At 45.4% G+C, this 14,721-nt stretch overlaps 1 protein-coding gene across 5 annotated transcripts in view; it reads left to right on the forward strand.

Annotated features, from left to right (window-relative positions):
• GDPD5 (glycerophosphodiester phosphodiesterase domain containing 5) overlaps window positions 1-14,721 on the forward strand; it is a 337,677-nt gene that overhangs the window by 290,533 nt on the left and 32,423 nt on the right. For all 5 annotated transcript variants that reach the window (XM_073334846.2, XM_073334855.2, XM_073334875.2 and 2 more), the window contains 2 exons: window positions 5,099-5,181; window positions 10,975-11,125. In XM_073334846.2, the coding sequence (XP_073190947.1) occupies window positions 5,099-5,181; window positions 10,975-11,125 (234 nt within the window). The remainder of the gene's footprint in view (window positions 1-5,098; window positions 5,182-10,974; window positions 11,126-14,721) is intronic.

A 14,721-nucleotide genomic window follows, 5' to 3' on the forward strand; every position in this document is an offset into this window, starting at 1 on the left:
CATAGTTTGGGTTTGCCTGAGGGTAGGCCCGAACAAAACCCATACTAGTGTTTTAGCCTTGGTAAAGAGCAGAGCACAGCTTCTTCTCATCCACACAGACAAATCTTGTTCTCACTTCGTGTGGGGTGCTTAAACGGGGAGTCTGCAGTATGTGCAGGACCTTATTCATTCAGCGACACCTCCGCCTTGGGAAAATTTTGAGATAGAGAGAGAAGGTGGGTGAGGGAATATCTGTTGTTGGAGCAACTCCTATTAGTGGAAAGGACAAACTTTTGAGCTTCACAGAGCTCTTCCTCAGGTCTGGAGAAAGTAACCAGATCGTCCAAGCTAAATACAAGGTGGGACAGATTGTTAAACCTAAGGGATTCACACCTGTTGAGGGAGACCATAGAATCATAGAATATCAGGGTTGGAAGGGACCTCAGGAGGTCATCTAGTCCAACACCCTGCTCAAAGCAGGACCGATCCCCAACTAAATCATCCCAGCCAGGGCTTTGTCAAGCCTGACCTTAAAAACTTCTAAGGAAGGAGATTCCACCACCTCCCTAGGTAACACATTCCAGTGTTTCACCACCCTCCTAGTGAAAAAGTTTTTCCTAATATCCAACCTAAACCTCCCCCACTGCAACTTCAGACCATTACTCCTCGTTCTGTCACCTGCTACCACTAAGAACAGTCTAGATCCATTCTCTTTGGAACCCCCTTTCAGGTAGTTGAAAGCAGCTATCAAATCCCCCCTCATCCTTCCCTTCCGCAGACTAAACAATCCCAGTTCCCTCAGCCTCTCCTCATAAGTCATGTGTTCCAGTCCCTTAATCGTTTTTGTTGATTAGGGGACATCGGATGAAGTGAGCAGTAGCTCACAAAAGCTTATGCTCAAATAAATTCTTTAGTCTCTAAGGTGCCACAAGTCCTCCTTTTCTTTTTGCAGATACAGACTAACATGGCTGCTACTCTGAAACCTGTCTTTGTGAAAAGTGTTCACCCACAGGTGACAGGCTGTTTTTTTTATATAATTTTTCTGTGTGAGCTCTTTCAAGAGCACAGTGATTGTCTGACTTCGCCCATGTAGTTGTTGCTGGGGCATTTGGTGCACTGGATGAGATACACTACATGTTGTGATAGGCAAGTGCAGGACCCGGGGATCTTGAAAAGTATGTTATCGGATTATTCATCATTATAGCAGTAGAGAGAGATGTCTGCAGGTTTTGCATCTGTTGCTCTGTCAGGGTCTGTTGCTGCTTTGAGTTGGTGTGTCCTGATCTGTGGGGAGCTTGCTTCGGATGATGAGCTTGGCAACACTGGGAGGGTATTTGAAGGCCAAAAGAGGGGATTCAGGAAAGATTTCTTTCAGGATGGGGTCCCCATCTAGTACAGGTTGTAATTGTTTGATGCTTCCTCATATGGGTTCCAATGTGGGGTGGTAGGTGACAATGAGGGGTGTGCAATCAGAGGGGATTTTATTTCTGTATTGAAGCAGGTTCTCCCAGAGTATTTGGGTGGCCCACTCCATGATGTGATCTACTTCTCTGGTGGAGTGTCCTTGTTTAGTGAAAGTGGTTTTAAGTGTGTGGAGATGTGTATCCCAGACTTTCTCTTCTGAGCATATTCTGTGGTATTTGAGTGCTTAGCTGTGTATAAAAACATCTTCTGTATTTTCCGCAGTATGCATCCGATGAAGTGAGCTGTAGCTCACGAAAGCTTATGCTCAAATAAATTGGTTAGTCTCTAAGGTGCCACAAGTACTCCTTTTCTTTTAGCTGTAGATAATAGATTTCTTGGTGTGTCTAGGGTGGTTACTGGATCTGTGGAGGGAAGTGTGGTGAGCCATGGGCTTCCCTTGTGGAATTTGATTGTGATGTCCCAGAAGCTGATGCTAGTGTGGGAGTGTTAATTTAGAGAGAGTGTGATGGATGGGTGGTGGCTGTTGAGGTGTGGGGGAAATCTGTGAGGGAGTGGCCTATAAACAGGTTGGCATGTTGGGGAGCCATCTTAGTACCCATGGCTGTTCCCATCATTTGGACAGCGTGTTTGTTGTTAAAGGTAAAGTGGTTGTGGGCGAGGATGAAATGGATGAGTCTGGAGATGTTTGCAGTGGATTTCTGAGTGGTGTTGATATCTGAGGCAGGCAGCAATACCATCGTGGTGAACGATGTTTGGCGTCTAGGAAATTGACTTCCATAGGGGCAAGGATGGTGTTCTGAGGGAGCTAGTTAATGCTGCAGATTTTCTGGAAGAACTTAGTTGTGGCCTGGAGGAAAATGGCCTTTTGGAGGATGGTTTCCCTTGGTCCTGATGTTCCTTCAGTCAGAGTGCCGTGGCCAAATATGATGGGTCTGCCTAGGTTCCCTTGTGTATCTTGGGAAGTTTGTAGAAGGTCTCTTAGAATTGTTTGGGGAAGAATTTGATGATATCTTTAAATTCCTGTGTGGATTATGGTGTAGGTAAGTCTGCTGCAGTTTCCACGGTAAACATCTGATGAAGTGAGCTGTAGCTCACGAAAGCTCATGCTCAAATAAATTGGTTAGTCTCTAAGGTGCCACAAGTACTCCTTTTCTTTTTGCGAATACAGACTAACACGGCTGTTCCTCTGAAACCTGGTATTCTTTCAGTTCTTTGTAGTAGATGGTATCAGAATTGTTGGTGGGCTCATCATGAGTAAGGCTGCAAGTCTGTCATGGAGGTCACGGATTGAATTTCCAGGACCTTTCTGACTTCTGCAGTGGCCAGTGCGGCTGGCCCCAAGGCTACCTGAGCAGATGGGGCAGCCCCGGGGCCAGATGCGCCAGCCACTGCTGGAGCAGCCCTGGGGGCCAACGGAGCAGCAACGGTCCCGGGGGTGCCCCTGGAGCAGCAACGGTGTCTCTAGGTTCCACACCGCCCAGGCCCCCCTCAACTCCCTGGGGTTCCCAGAGCAGCTAAGATTTGGTCAGGGGTATTTATAGTACAAGTCATGGACAGGTCATGGTCTGTGAATATTTGCTTATTGCCCGTGACTTATCCATGACTTTTATTAAAAATACCTATGACTAAATCTTAGCCTTAGTCATGATTGAGGACTACAATGGTGCCTCCTTTGTCTGCTGATTTGACCATTAACTGATAAGTGGATTTTTTTTGCTTGTGACTATTGGTGCGACGTGGTAGCTGTGGGTGATGTCTTCGTTGTGAAAATTCCTTGAGGTAGAGTCGGTGAACGAATGTTTCCAGGTCTCCACATCAGACGTTCGGTCCCTTGGAGAGTACAGCTAATTCAGTTCCCGGTGTCTTGATAGCTTGATGATATTGGGGTGTCGTGTAGTGTCCATGTGGATGGGTCCTGGTGTCGTGGTTTCTCCTAGAAGTTAAACTTGATAATAACAACCACCAACGCGGTGATTTGTGGAATCTGTGCTGTGGAGTTAGTCTAATTTGTTTTGTTTTTTTTATAGTGTTCCATAGACAGAGCCTCAGAGAAGCTTCACTGCTTAAAATGGAAATATTTAGCAACTTGTTTATAATCACTGTGGATATGATTTCTTATTTGCCTTTTGATGCTGCAGTTCAGTTTATATTTCTAGTCACTCCTACTGTGCTTAGCTCAGTGAGAGAAGTGCAATGACTGGGCAGAAAAAACATCTGCCAGAATCCACATTTTTCTTAGAGTGCTGGTCCTCATGTACCTGAGTCTAACAAGTAGTGTCCACTGGCCCACACATGCTCTGGACCAATGGTATAAGAGGCAGTGGGGGCCAGCACCTCTCCAGTTCCTTCTTACTGCCATGTGGAATCCCAATGTCCACAGATTTTCTCCAGATTTTCTCTTAGATCTCCTGTAAATAGCTATGGGTAATAGTTTTATATTTTTTACATTAGCATAGTTAGAATTTTATAGTATCGTTCGTACAGCTTGGTTTTTTCCTGTTCTGGTCAGAAGCCTTTTAAGTAGGCTTGAAAAAGTGGATGTGAGGCCTGTGTTCACAATAGCTCCTAACTCAGACAGTGTGTCCATACACCAGCCTTGCATTTCTCTCTCTTAAGATACCCCATGTAGGGTCGAGCTCAGACTTTGTCTGTGCAGGTCCTAGCCTGTTGTTTCTGAGTGAGTGACTGCAGCCTGTGAAAGAGACTGTCAAGTGATGCTCAGTGGAAACAGGATTAGCTTGCTTTGTTCATTTTAATGAAACCCGAACTACTCGGTAAGACATGAGAAGCTATGCAAGAGCAGGGAGTGCTTTAGCAAAGGGTAACCGGTATGTTTGCGCTGGCTGACCAAGATCTTTGCTTGAATGCTGCCCCCTTCTGACAGCTTTGGACATTGCACTTGTATTTGAAATAGTTATCTTTATCTTGACCTCATGTGACTCATGTGGTGAGAGTTGTGGGTGTTCCCCCTTTCTTTGTCTGTTTGACTAGTCTGTCTTTGATTTTCTAGACAGACATTGTGGCTTACTCTTATTTTTGTAAAACAGCATGTACATTGATGGAAACCTCTTCAAGCCAAAGGGTGCGGCAGCACCCCTACTTGCAGCACCCATGAATAGCTGTGACTGCGGGGTACCAACTCCATGTAACCAGCCAGCCTTTATGGGCACGCCAACAAACACTCTGCAGGCCATCAGTCCTCTGTAAACCACAATTTGAGAACCAATGCAGCTGACCAGTACATGTTACCAAACCTTTTAAACAGCGTATGACTGCAAATCCAGAGCTCACTGGGACTTTGGTGCACATCATGATCATTCAGTATAGATCTACCAATGAACTGGCCCCTACCCACTGAGTAAAGGAGAATATCTGTTAGCAGCGAGCAGATTTAAACCATGATGCTGGGCAGATTTAGTTCCATCTGTGAAGTGCCGTAGTCATTACACATCCTACCCCAAGCCAGTGTGTTCCAGTAACATTACATGATTCTCCCTGAGTACATTGTATGAAGTCTTGTAATATTTTTTTTAGTAATGTTGCTTTGTTGTCTCTCTCCAACCTTTTAATGATCTCCTGTAAGTATTTTGATTTTTGTTGTATTGTTGTTGCAGCGTCATGTGTGGCTGACCGAAAGGGGGATTTATAAACATTGCTACTTTATTAATAAACTTTTTCACTGCTTCTTCCCTAGCTGGCACCAGAAAACACTCTGATGTCCTTCCAAAAAGCAGTGGAGCAGAAAATACATGGAGTGCAAGCTGATGTAGCGATAAGGCAAGTCTGTGTAACTGTTTGCTTCAAGTGCAATGATTTTCTTTAGGGACCGGTCCAACCCAAATCCCTAGATCTGCTTTGTTTTGTTTCCAGATCTGAATTTTGCCACTTAAGTTTTCCACTGTGGCATCCTCTGAGAAGGGCCTCTTGGAGAGTGTGCTCGTATCTTCTCATATGCTGCTATTTATAAAGTATGTAAGTTAGTCATTTGGCTGGCACAATGATTAGGGATTAAATTATAAAGGAAACCAGGCTTTCTACTAATCTTCATATCAAGGGCCAAAATTCACGACAGGGTGCCATCTTATAGTTTGCTTTATTATGATGAAATAAGGTAACGTGGGGCTGGTTTGCCTTAGTCTGGCTGCCTTCTCCAAAGGAGTACAGTGGAACCTGCTTGTAAAGAGCTTGGCTATCATGAAGTTCTGGTCGCATGGAAGGAAAATGAAAGTCCTAAATTTTTTCATTGTGTTGTACAGTGCCACCCGAGTTAAAACAGTCATGAGAATTTACCAGCCCAGATGCAAAATCCCTTTGCCTTCCCTTACCCTGATGTAGAAAATGTAATTAGATTTGTGTCTGCCTGTTTACCCACACACACACCTAACCCCCCACAAAAAAAACCAGTTCTACCCTCTAGAACTTGGCAAGGCTGAGTTGGGGGAGTCTTTGAAAGAGTGGAGTTATTCTCACATAAAAAATGTCTAAGAGGGCAATTTTCTGCATTTAATTTTCTCAGACCTCCTAGATCTCTTTAATATAAATATTGTATGCATGTTTTTTTCATAGACATCCAACATGTGCACATTTGCAGAAAGCAGATTGGACATAGTCTGTACAACAAACTTCCATTCAGTTGGAGCAAACAGTGGGAGGCAAAACTTGAAAGGGACATTTTTAAGGATGATTGTGTACGACCGCTATTACGGTAGCACCTAGCAGCAGCAGTCAGGCTCAGGGCCCCATAGTAGAACCGCTGTGTACAAACACAGAGTAGAAGGACCGCCCTTGCCCCAAGGAGCTAATTTAAGGCCAGGTGCAGCATTGTGTGTGATAAAGAATAAGCAGCAGCGAGGGAGGGAGGGAGGCCGGCCAGCTATATGAAAGGTTAGGTGGTATATTTATTTTGAATTAGAAGATACAAGTCACAGACAAATATCTAAAGTTCCTGCTGCTTGTCTTTGAACTTGCCCATTTGGACCAAATTGAAGGTTGTTAAGTGGAAGATATAAAAAGGGAGAGTATCACAGTGGTTATGGTTAATGTTGTTCAGCTGACTTCTCCTCAATTTGCATGCAACAGAAATGAATGAAGTGGAATAGACGAATGGGGCACAGGAGAAAAAAAAAAAGGAAGTGAAAGAGGAGAATAGAGGCAGGGCGAAATGGGGAAGGGATAGCAGGAGAGGACTCACTTCCACTTTGGCTGTGGATGTACAGCAAACCACATTCAGAAAAGGCATTCCCTTTAGTACCTTCCCAGGGCTTTAACCACACTTGCCAGGCTGAATCCTGGAGAGGGTGCTTTTTATTTCTGTCAGGTTAGATACTAAATCTGATTCTCTTTGCATGGGGGAGGATGTGGATTCTCATGGTTTCATTTTCCTGCACTGAAAGTGACCTTCTCTTGCTTGTCTAATAATGACACTGCGTTTGCATATAGTGTGGATCAGGATTCATATCTGATGCTAAGAAATAGCTTGAAATTAACCCACTAGAGAGACACATAATTGGTATTTAAAAAAACACCCAAAAAACCTCTTTGGTGGGTTATTCTATCTGAAAGGCATCTCTGCGGTAGATAGGCTTGTGGGTTGTGGAGTTTGAACATCAGGGCTTCTCTTTTGCAATCGCTGTCTGACAGCAAACAGATTTAAACCCTAATGGAAGTTCCTGTCTGCTGTAACGGGAGGTCATTTTGCAGTGTTGAAGGACAAATCAGGGTTGATAGCGGCTTAATCCCTTAATGAATTCACTTTTGAATTACTCTAAACTGTTGCAAAGAGAATACCATTGGAAGCAAAATAATCGCTTGTGTGTTGGGGATGATCCTGGTCGCTTTGCATACCTATTCTATTCGACATTGGTGAGGCCTCATCTGGAGTACTGTGTCCAGTTTTGGGCCCCACACTTCAAGAAGGATGTGGATAAATTGGAGAGAGTCCAGCGAAGGGCAACAAAAATGATTAGGGGACTGGAACACATGACTTATGAGGAGAGGCTGAGGGAGCTGGGATTGTTTAGCCTGCAGAAGAGACGAATGAGGGGGGATTTGATAGCTGCTTTCAACTACCTGAAAGGGGGTTCCAAAGAGGATGGCTCTAGACTGTTCTCAATGGTAGCAGATGAAAGAACGAGGAGTAATGGTCTCAAGTTGCAGTGGGGGAGGTTTAGATTGGATATTAGGAAAAACTTTTTCACTAAGAGGGTGGTGAAACACTGGAATGCGTTACCTAGGGAGGTGGTAGAATCTCCTTCCTTAGAGGTTTTTAAGGTCAGGCTTGACAAAGCCCTGGCTGGGATGATTTAACTGGGAATTGGTCCTGCTTTGAGCAGGGGGTTGGACTAGATGACCTTCTGGGGTCCCTTCCAACCCTGATATTCTATGATTCTATGATTCTAACCGAGTCAGCCAACCTTATGGAAGAGCGGAGTTGAAAGTATCACGCAAGCACCCTGAGCCTGGACCAGATCATCCTGCTGAAATGGCAGTCCTGTGTCCACTGCCCCCTCCAGGAGAACCCTGATCTGTACTTCAGCTGAAAAGCTTTTGTCTCCCCTACCTCCATGGGAACGTGGAGTCTGCATGTTTCCTTGACATCATGCCCCGCCTTGATTCATAAAATGCATCCTGTAAGATCTTTATAAAGTCAGGGTTCCACTATACATGCAGTGCCTTTCTTACCTATGCATGTTTGTATGGTGCTACTTAGCCCATGCGTTCCAAATGACAGTACACCTGGATGGGGCCCAGGAGGGGATTAGAAAGGGGAGAGAATGTTAAAGGCCACGCAGGGTTTCTGCATGGCACTGTGGTGGTTAAAGAGGGTCTGAGTACACTGTGCTGAGAAATGTACTGAGTCGTAGGCTCCTGTCTACCTTAAGCATTCAACACACTTCATTCCGTGTCTGCTCGGCAGTTTTAAACCCCATGAAAGACCTTCAGATGTCGAGGCATGATGTGCTTCTAGCCAGGACTGGTGCTCTGTCAGCGTGTTGCTTTGGGTGGAAAGGCAGTTTATATAATTCATTGCTAGAAATAGAAAACTAGATCTGAGTGACATTTCAGATAAGGGCCTTCTGCAGGCAGTGGTGAAGCTGGGACTGCATTTGCTCTGTCAACTAAAGTAGGTCTTTGTACCGCTCCCAGCTCAAGGCAGACTCCCAATTAGGTTCAAATGGGTTTCACTGTAACCCTGTCCGTATTCAAGATCTCCCTCTTGAGCCTCACTCCAGTGGGGATCTGTGCTTTGATACCCCGAGCCGTTTCCAGGGCTTCACCCCCCGCACCTCAGGCCAGCCGATCACTGGAGAAGCGTGGCAGCAGCTTCCTGACGAACAGCTGTCCCAACATGTCTTCCCCACTGCGAAAATCATGTCTAGAGCCTTATTCTTTCAAAAGAGTTTGCTGCACTGCTCTGAGATAGATTTCAAACCTCCACAGCAAAGAATTCCCATCCACAGCTCTTCAACCTCTGTGGGATCCCTCTTTTTCTTTTAATGTTGCCACACTTCTGTCATCTTTTTTGAAGTGTTTGTTAAACACCTGGGTGGGGCCTATGGGCACTGTATAGATGCGGCTATTTTACTTCATGGGGCAAAATTCTGTTTATGGTATCTGCCCGCTCCTCTGCAGCTGCTTGTATGGATGCTGCCTTCAATATATTTTACTCTGAATCTAGCACACCTCTCTAGGTTAACCCATATCTTCAGAGGAAATGTGTGTGTGGTTATTATGGTCAGAAAAGCAATTTCATAAAAATAACAACTTAGCTCAGCTCATCTGCTGCCTGGTCTGCATTACAAGTGTATCTGGTTTTTCTGACCAAAATATGGATGTTTGTTACTCCGGTTTTAGCACTGCAGAGCCGGTACAACTATGGATAGTAAGGCTGGCTCCTACATCCTCAACAAAATTGTTCAGTAAGTTCAGGTATAAAGCCATGGTTAGTTCCCTTTTTAAAAAAGTTCATAATGTAATGAGAGACAGGCAGGCGTAATGTGACCACAGGATTAAGAACCAGAGTGCTAATCCTAGCCCCAACACTATCTCCATCTATGGCCTGGGGCGAGTCTCCTAATCCCCTTCCTAGTTTTCACATCTGTGGAATGGGAATACTGCTCCTGTACTTCACAGGGTCGTTGTGAAATGTAGCCAGCTCATGTTTGGAGAGCTCTTTGTGGCCTAAACCCTTTATGCTACTGCTGAGTAGTAGTAGTTGGACCGTTTAGGGCAAGGTGAATCTCAAAAGGTTACTCTGGATTTCATGTTTGCTTTGGATGTTTATCGGAACTTTTTGCGCAGTTGGGCTGGGAATCTCGTGAAAATAGGCTCTCTTGTGAGATCCCCCAGCATCTTCTGCTTCCGACTGGCTTGTAAATAACACAAGCACTGTGCCTCTTGCCATATTTGTGTGCTTCCTGCCCCCAACCAAGTCCCAGAAGGGCAAAAGCAGGTCAAAATGAAAAATGAACCACCAAAAAACACCCACAACTAAACCCGAGGAACTAGATAACTCTTCTTCAGCAACCTGTGTCGTCCATTCCGACTGCACTGTTGCTGTCATTTGTTCCTTGTGAGGTGATGTTTTCAAAAGTGCCTAGGTTACTCAGGATACTAAATCACATTTTCAAAAGTGACTTAGGCTTTGTCTACACTTACAGCGGCATGTAGAGTACATACACTACACGCCCCCCAGCATGAGTTTAAATAGCCAAGACAAGGCTTATGCGAGTAGACTAAAGACACGGCAGAACCTTAAGGTAGGTACCCTACAGGGCTGTCTACCCACCCAAACCATAGGGAAAGGCTCTGGTAGTGGAAAAAAGGGTTCTGGCAGTAGGGAGGCAGCTCCTTGCTGTTGGAAACTTTCCTCGCTGCATCACCCATGCCAGACACTTTTCACTGCAGCGTGTACTACACGTACCCTACACAAAGTCACCACCGGTACAGACTATGCATCAGACACTTAATGGTCTAAACCTTATTGAAATTCCACGGGACTTTGAGGGTCCTACACAGGGAAATTGGGGTCCTAAGTAACTCAGGTGCTTTTGAAAATGTTATCATTATTTTAACATTATCAAAATGCTATCTAATTTTTAGGTTGTAAGACTTTCGGGGCAGGCATTATTTGCTTTACACATGTATAAAGGGCCTCCCATGCTAAAACAAAATTAACGGGATTCAGAATGAATTTTCAGAGGGTTTTGGGCCTCAGTAGAACGGGGTGAGGTTTTGGCAATCATTCAGGTGGGGAGTTTTGTTCTTATCCAAGTTAGTTTACCAAATCCTAAGAGAAACTCTAAGTTAAGGGTGGAGCTGTGCAAACCTTGAAATGGATGAAAGTATCTGAAATGCATTTTAAAGATGATTTTTCTCCTGTGTGTGTAGCTTTGTAAATGAATCAAGAACACTGAGGGCCTGCAAAATTAATTGAGATCTTGACCCCATTTTAACCCTGGTCTGAAAAGCTGGAGAGAGGGTGGAGCAGAAACCATCTGTTCTTCTCTAATATTGTGTACGTGCTAGCTAATAGCCATAGGTTAATGGAGATGCTTGTTTGCTTTGCAGCTATGATGGGGTGCCATTCCTTATGCACGACAAGACACTCAGGAGGACAACTAACGTGGAGGAAGTGTTTCCAGAACTGGCCTACGAGCATTCTTACATGTTCAACTGGACTGACCTGGAGAGGCTTAATGCTGGAAAATGGTTCCTAAGGGTGCGTGCGATCATATACTGAAGATAGGGTCCCTACCATCTGGAGGGGGTGGGGGCAGGGTGTTGTGTGCCCTGTATCCAAAGTCAGGACATTGGTTGAAAGTTCACACCACAGACCCTGTCAGGTGGATGGGCATGCTGCTGTCCCGATAATAAAAGGGTTTAATGAAGGGTGAATAGACCAAGCCAGGCTTCCCCGGTGCTGCTTTGTCAACCCCATTCAACTCTGCCCTACGGCACCAAGTACCTTAGCTCTGCCGTTTTGATTGTTGGGCACAGCACTATAGCCAATTCCAGCCTGTCAAATGAAGGAATCTTCCAGAGGCCCCCACCACGGTTCTAAAACGGAATGCACAAATGTTGGTCTGTGTTTGCACGTCCTGAAACTCTGACTTCTGTGCACAAACATTGAATTTTGCATTTGCATCTGCTGGGAGCTGGTGGCAGGTTGATAGGGCAATGGGCTAAGAGTAAAGAGACTTGGCTTCTAAAGCTGCTCAGCCGCACAGCTGCTTGAGAACATGGGCAAGCCACTTGCACTGTTTCTCAGATCCCCATTTTAAAAATGAAGAAAATAGGACAAAAAAAGTGTTAAGTATTATTCCTTATTGGTACTGCCGTGAGTTCTCCTAGCAGGCCCTCAAATGTTACTGCACATCAGTCAAAAGCTTCCTCCATCCCCATGTTAGGCAGAGACAAAGAAGAGTTGTGTTTATATTGAATCAGCTCCTTACAGAGAATATAGCACTTGTCCTTTCTTGCTAAAATACTCCTGATTGTGAGGCTCTTCTACAGCCTCTCGAAGATGAGAACTTTTGGTTGTATCCTGCTTTCGCTCTGCACAGCAGTGGGATGTTGCAAAAACCCTCTTGTGTTCTAATGTTTTTAAAATCCTTAGTGCAATTTACCAGTCCAACAGCAATGTGCTTCCTCTTTATTTCGCTTTTAAGACCCCTTACCATGCCTCCTGTGTGGGGATTAACATGTAAATCAGATGGTGGGGTGAATGGATTCTGAGCAGACTCCATTTTTTTTATCAAATACCATTTCTTTCTTAATAAAGCTGGGGGCTGATCTCAGATTCACCCTCGGCTGAGTGCAATAGAGATGACATGGAGGTTTAATGGAAGGTGACGCTCAGATTTAATGAATATATATATCCCAGCTCCTCTGCACTGTCAGATAAGGAACCTCTCCAGATTGCACAGCGTATTGGGGACTGGCAGCTCTGCGTCTGTCTGAAGTGACTCATCGCTAGTGGCGTCTAGCATTTCCTCTGCCACAACATCCATCCAGCAGTGTCACTAGGGTGCGGCCACCAATTATGGACTCCCTTTGTAATTCTGCCTGTCCAGTTCCTCGGCCTGCCGAGTAAATTCTGTTTGAATGACGCTGAGTTCCCCTACTTGGGTGTCTAACAAAACAACACCCACATAGCTTCCGGCTGCCTGGGGAGAATGTCTAAAGCAGTGGTCCCCAAGCTGTGGGGCTGCCCCCCTACGGGGGAGCAGAAGAACATTTGGGGGGCAGGCAACAGGACCCAAGAGGGGGTGGAGAAGGAGCACCACCCAGCCGCAGCTCTGGCCCCAGCCATAGCTCCGCTTGGCCCCCCTGCTCTATCCCCCAGGCCCAATTCCCCTCGACGCCTTGCTCCTGCCCCAGCTCCTGCCCCATCCCCAGTTCTGCTCTTAGCTCCACCTTCAACCCAACCTCTTCTGCTGAGCCAACTGTGCAGTAATGGAGCCGGGGGAAGCACAGACTGATTCCACTACTGGTAAGGGGGTGGGGGTGCGACAGGAAAAGTTTGGGCACCGCTGGTCTGAAGGGTCAGCACTATCGCTTGATTTCAATCACCGAAGGCTGCCTTTTTTGTAGCGTTTCCCCGGGTTGCCTTCTCATTACTCTTTGTGGTTGGATGATGATGTTTAGATGGTTTTAAACCAAGGTATAGCACTTTTCATCCAAGGGTCCCAAAGCACTTTAGAAAGGATGGTAAATAGAGGAACACAATAATTCTACTAGATTGGATCAGACCACTGGTCTGTCTAGCCCCAGATCCTGTATCCAACAGTGACCTGTACTGACGTCTTCAGAGGACAGGGCAAGAAACATCTCAGGAGGCTATGATGGGGTAACCTGTCCCCCAGGGAAAACTTCCTCTTGATACCCCATAGCAAGAGGTTTTTTGTTGGTTTTTTTTTTGGGGGGGGGGGGAGAGAATCATCACCATGTCATAGAATATCAGGGTTGGAAGGGATCTCAGGAGATCATCTAGTCCAACCCTCTGCTCAAAGCAGGACCAGTCCCCAGTTTTTTTCCCCAGATCCCTAAATGGCCCCCTCAGGGATTGAACTCACAACCCTGGGTTTAGCAGGCCGGTGCTCAAACCACTGAACTTTATTCCCTGAAGCGTGAGGGTTTAAATCTCTTCCAAAATTCTTTTGGGTTTTCAATCTTTACTATAATGGCCTCTTCAGTCCTAGCAGATAAAAGTAAAACAAGATTGTATGGCTGAAATAAGGTGGAATTTTTTATTAGTGAGCGTAATTAACCTTTGGAACAATTTACCAAGGTTTGTGGTGGATCCTCCATCACTGGGAATTTTTAAATCAATATTGGGTGTTTTTCTAAAAGCTCTGCTCTAGTTCAAACAGGAGTCAATTCAGGGAAGTCTTATGGCCTGTGTTAAACAGGAGCTCAGACTAGATAATCACAGTGGTCACTTCTGGCCACCAAATCTATGAATCTGTTATAACTCTGGATGGTCTTTGTATTCATATAAGTATCCCGTCCTTTTTAGAAGCCTAGTAACTCTTGATCTCAGTCATATCTAGTGGCAGTGAGTTCCATGGGCTAATTAATACTTCCTTCATCCGTTTTGAATTTTCCACCTTTCTGTTTCTGTATTATGAAATGGGCCAAATTAGATGTTTCCAGACTCTTCAAATGTATTTTCATGCCCCTGATCGTTCTGCTCACCCATTTCCAACCCCCTTCTATTTCTGCTATAGTCTTTGAGGTGGGGTGACCAGAACTGCATACAGTACTCCTGGTAAGCATGCATCATATCCTCCAATGGGAAAACAGGGTCAGGGAGGATTTGCCAAAGTCGTTCAACAAGTCAGTGTCAGAACTGAAAATAGAAGCCATCTCTCTTGGCACCTAGTTCAGTACCTTATTCACTGGGGCCACACTGCCTCCTGGTATGAAAGACGTTGCTTGACTGTTCCCTTTCAGGACTGAGACCTATCAATAGAGCTGGGTGGGAAATGGTTTCCCACACTGTGAAAATTTCTGAGATTTCAAATATGGTTCCCGTTCCAGGATGTAACTGAGGCCTCGTGAAATTTTTCATGAAGAACAAGAGAGAGAGGGGAGGAGCGAGAGAGATCACAGAATACCCAGGGGACCAGGGTGCTCACCTGGGACATGTGAGGCTGAGATTCAAGTCTCTCTGCCTGATTCACAGCAAGGACTTGGACCTGGGGTTCTGACCTTCCCAGGGAGTGCCCCCAGCCACCTGGTTACTGGGCATTCTGAAGTCTGGGTTGCCTCTCTCTCTGACCAGCAATTCCATCCTGGACCTGAGAAACCTTT

The sequence above is a fragment of the Lepidochelys kempii genome, chromosome 1 (assembly GCF_965140285.1).
Source record: "Lepidochelys kempii isolate rLepKem1 chromosome 1, rLepKem1.hap1, whole genome shotgun sequence".
Classification (NCBI taxonomy): domain Eukaryota; kingdom Metazoa; phylum Chordata; order Testudines; family Cheloniidae; genus Lepidochelys; species Lepidochelys kempii.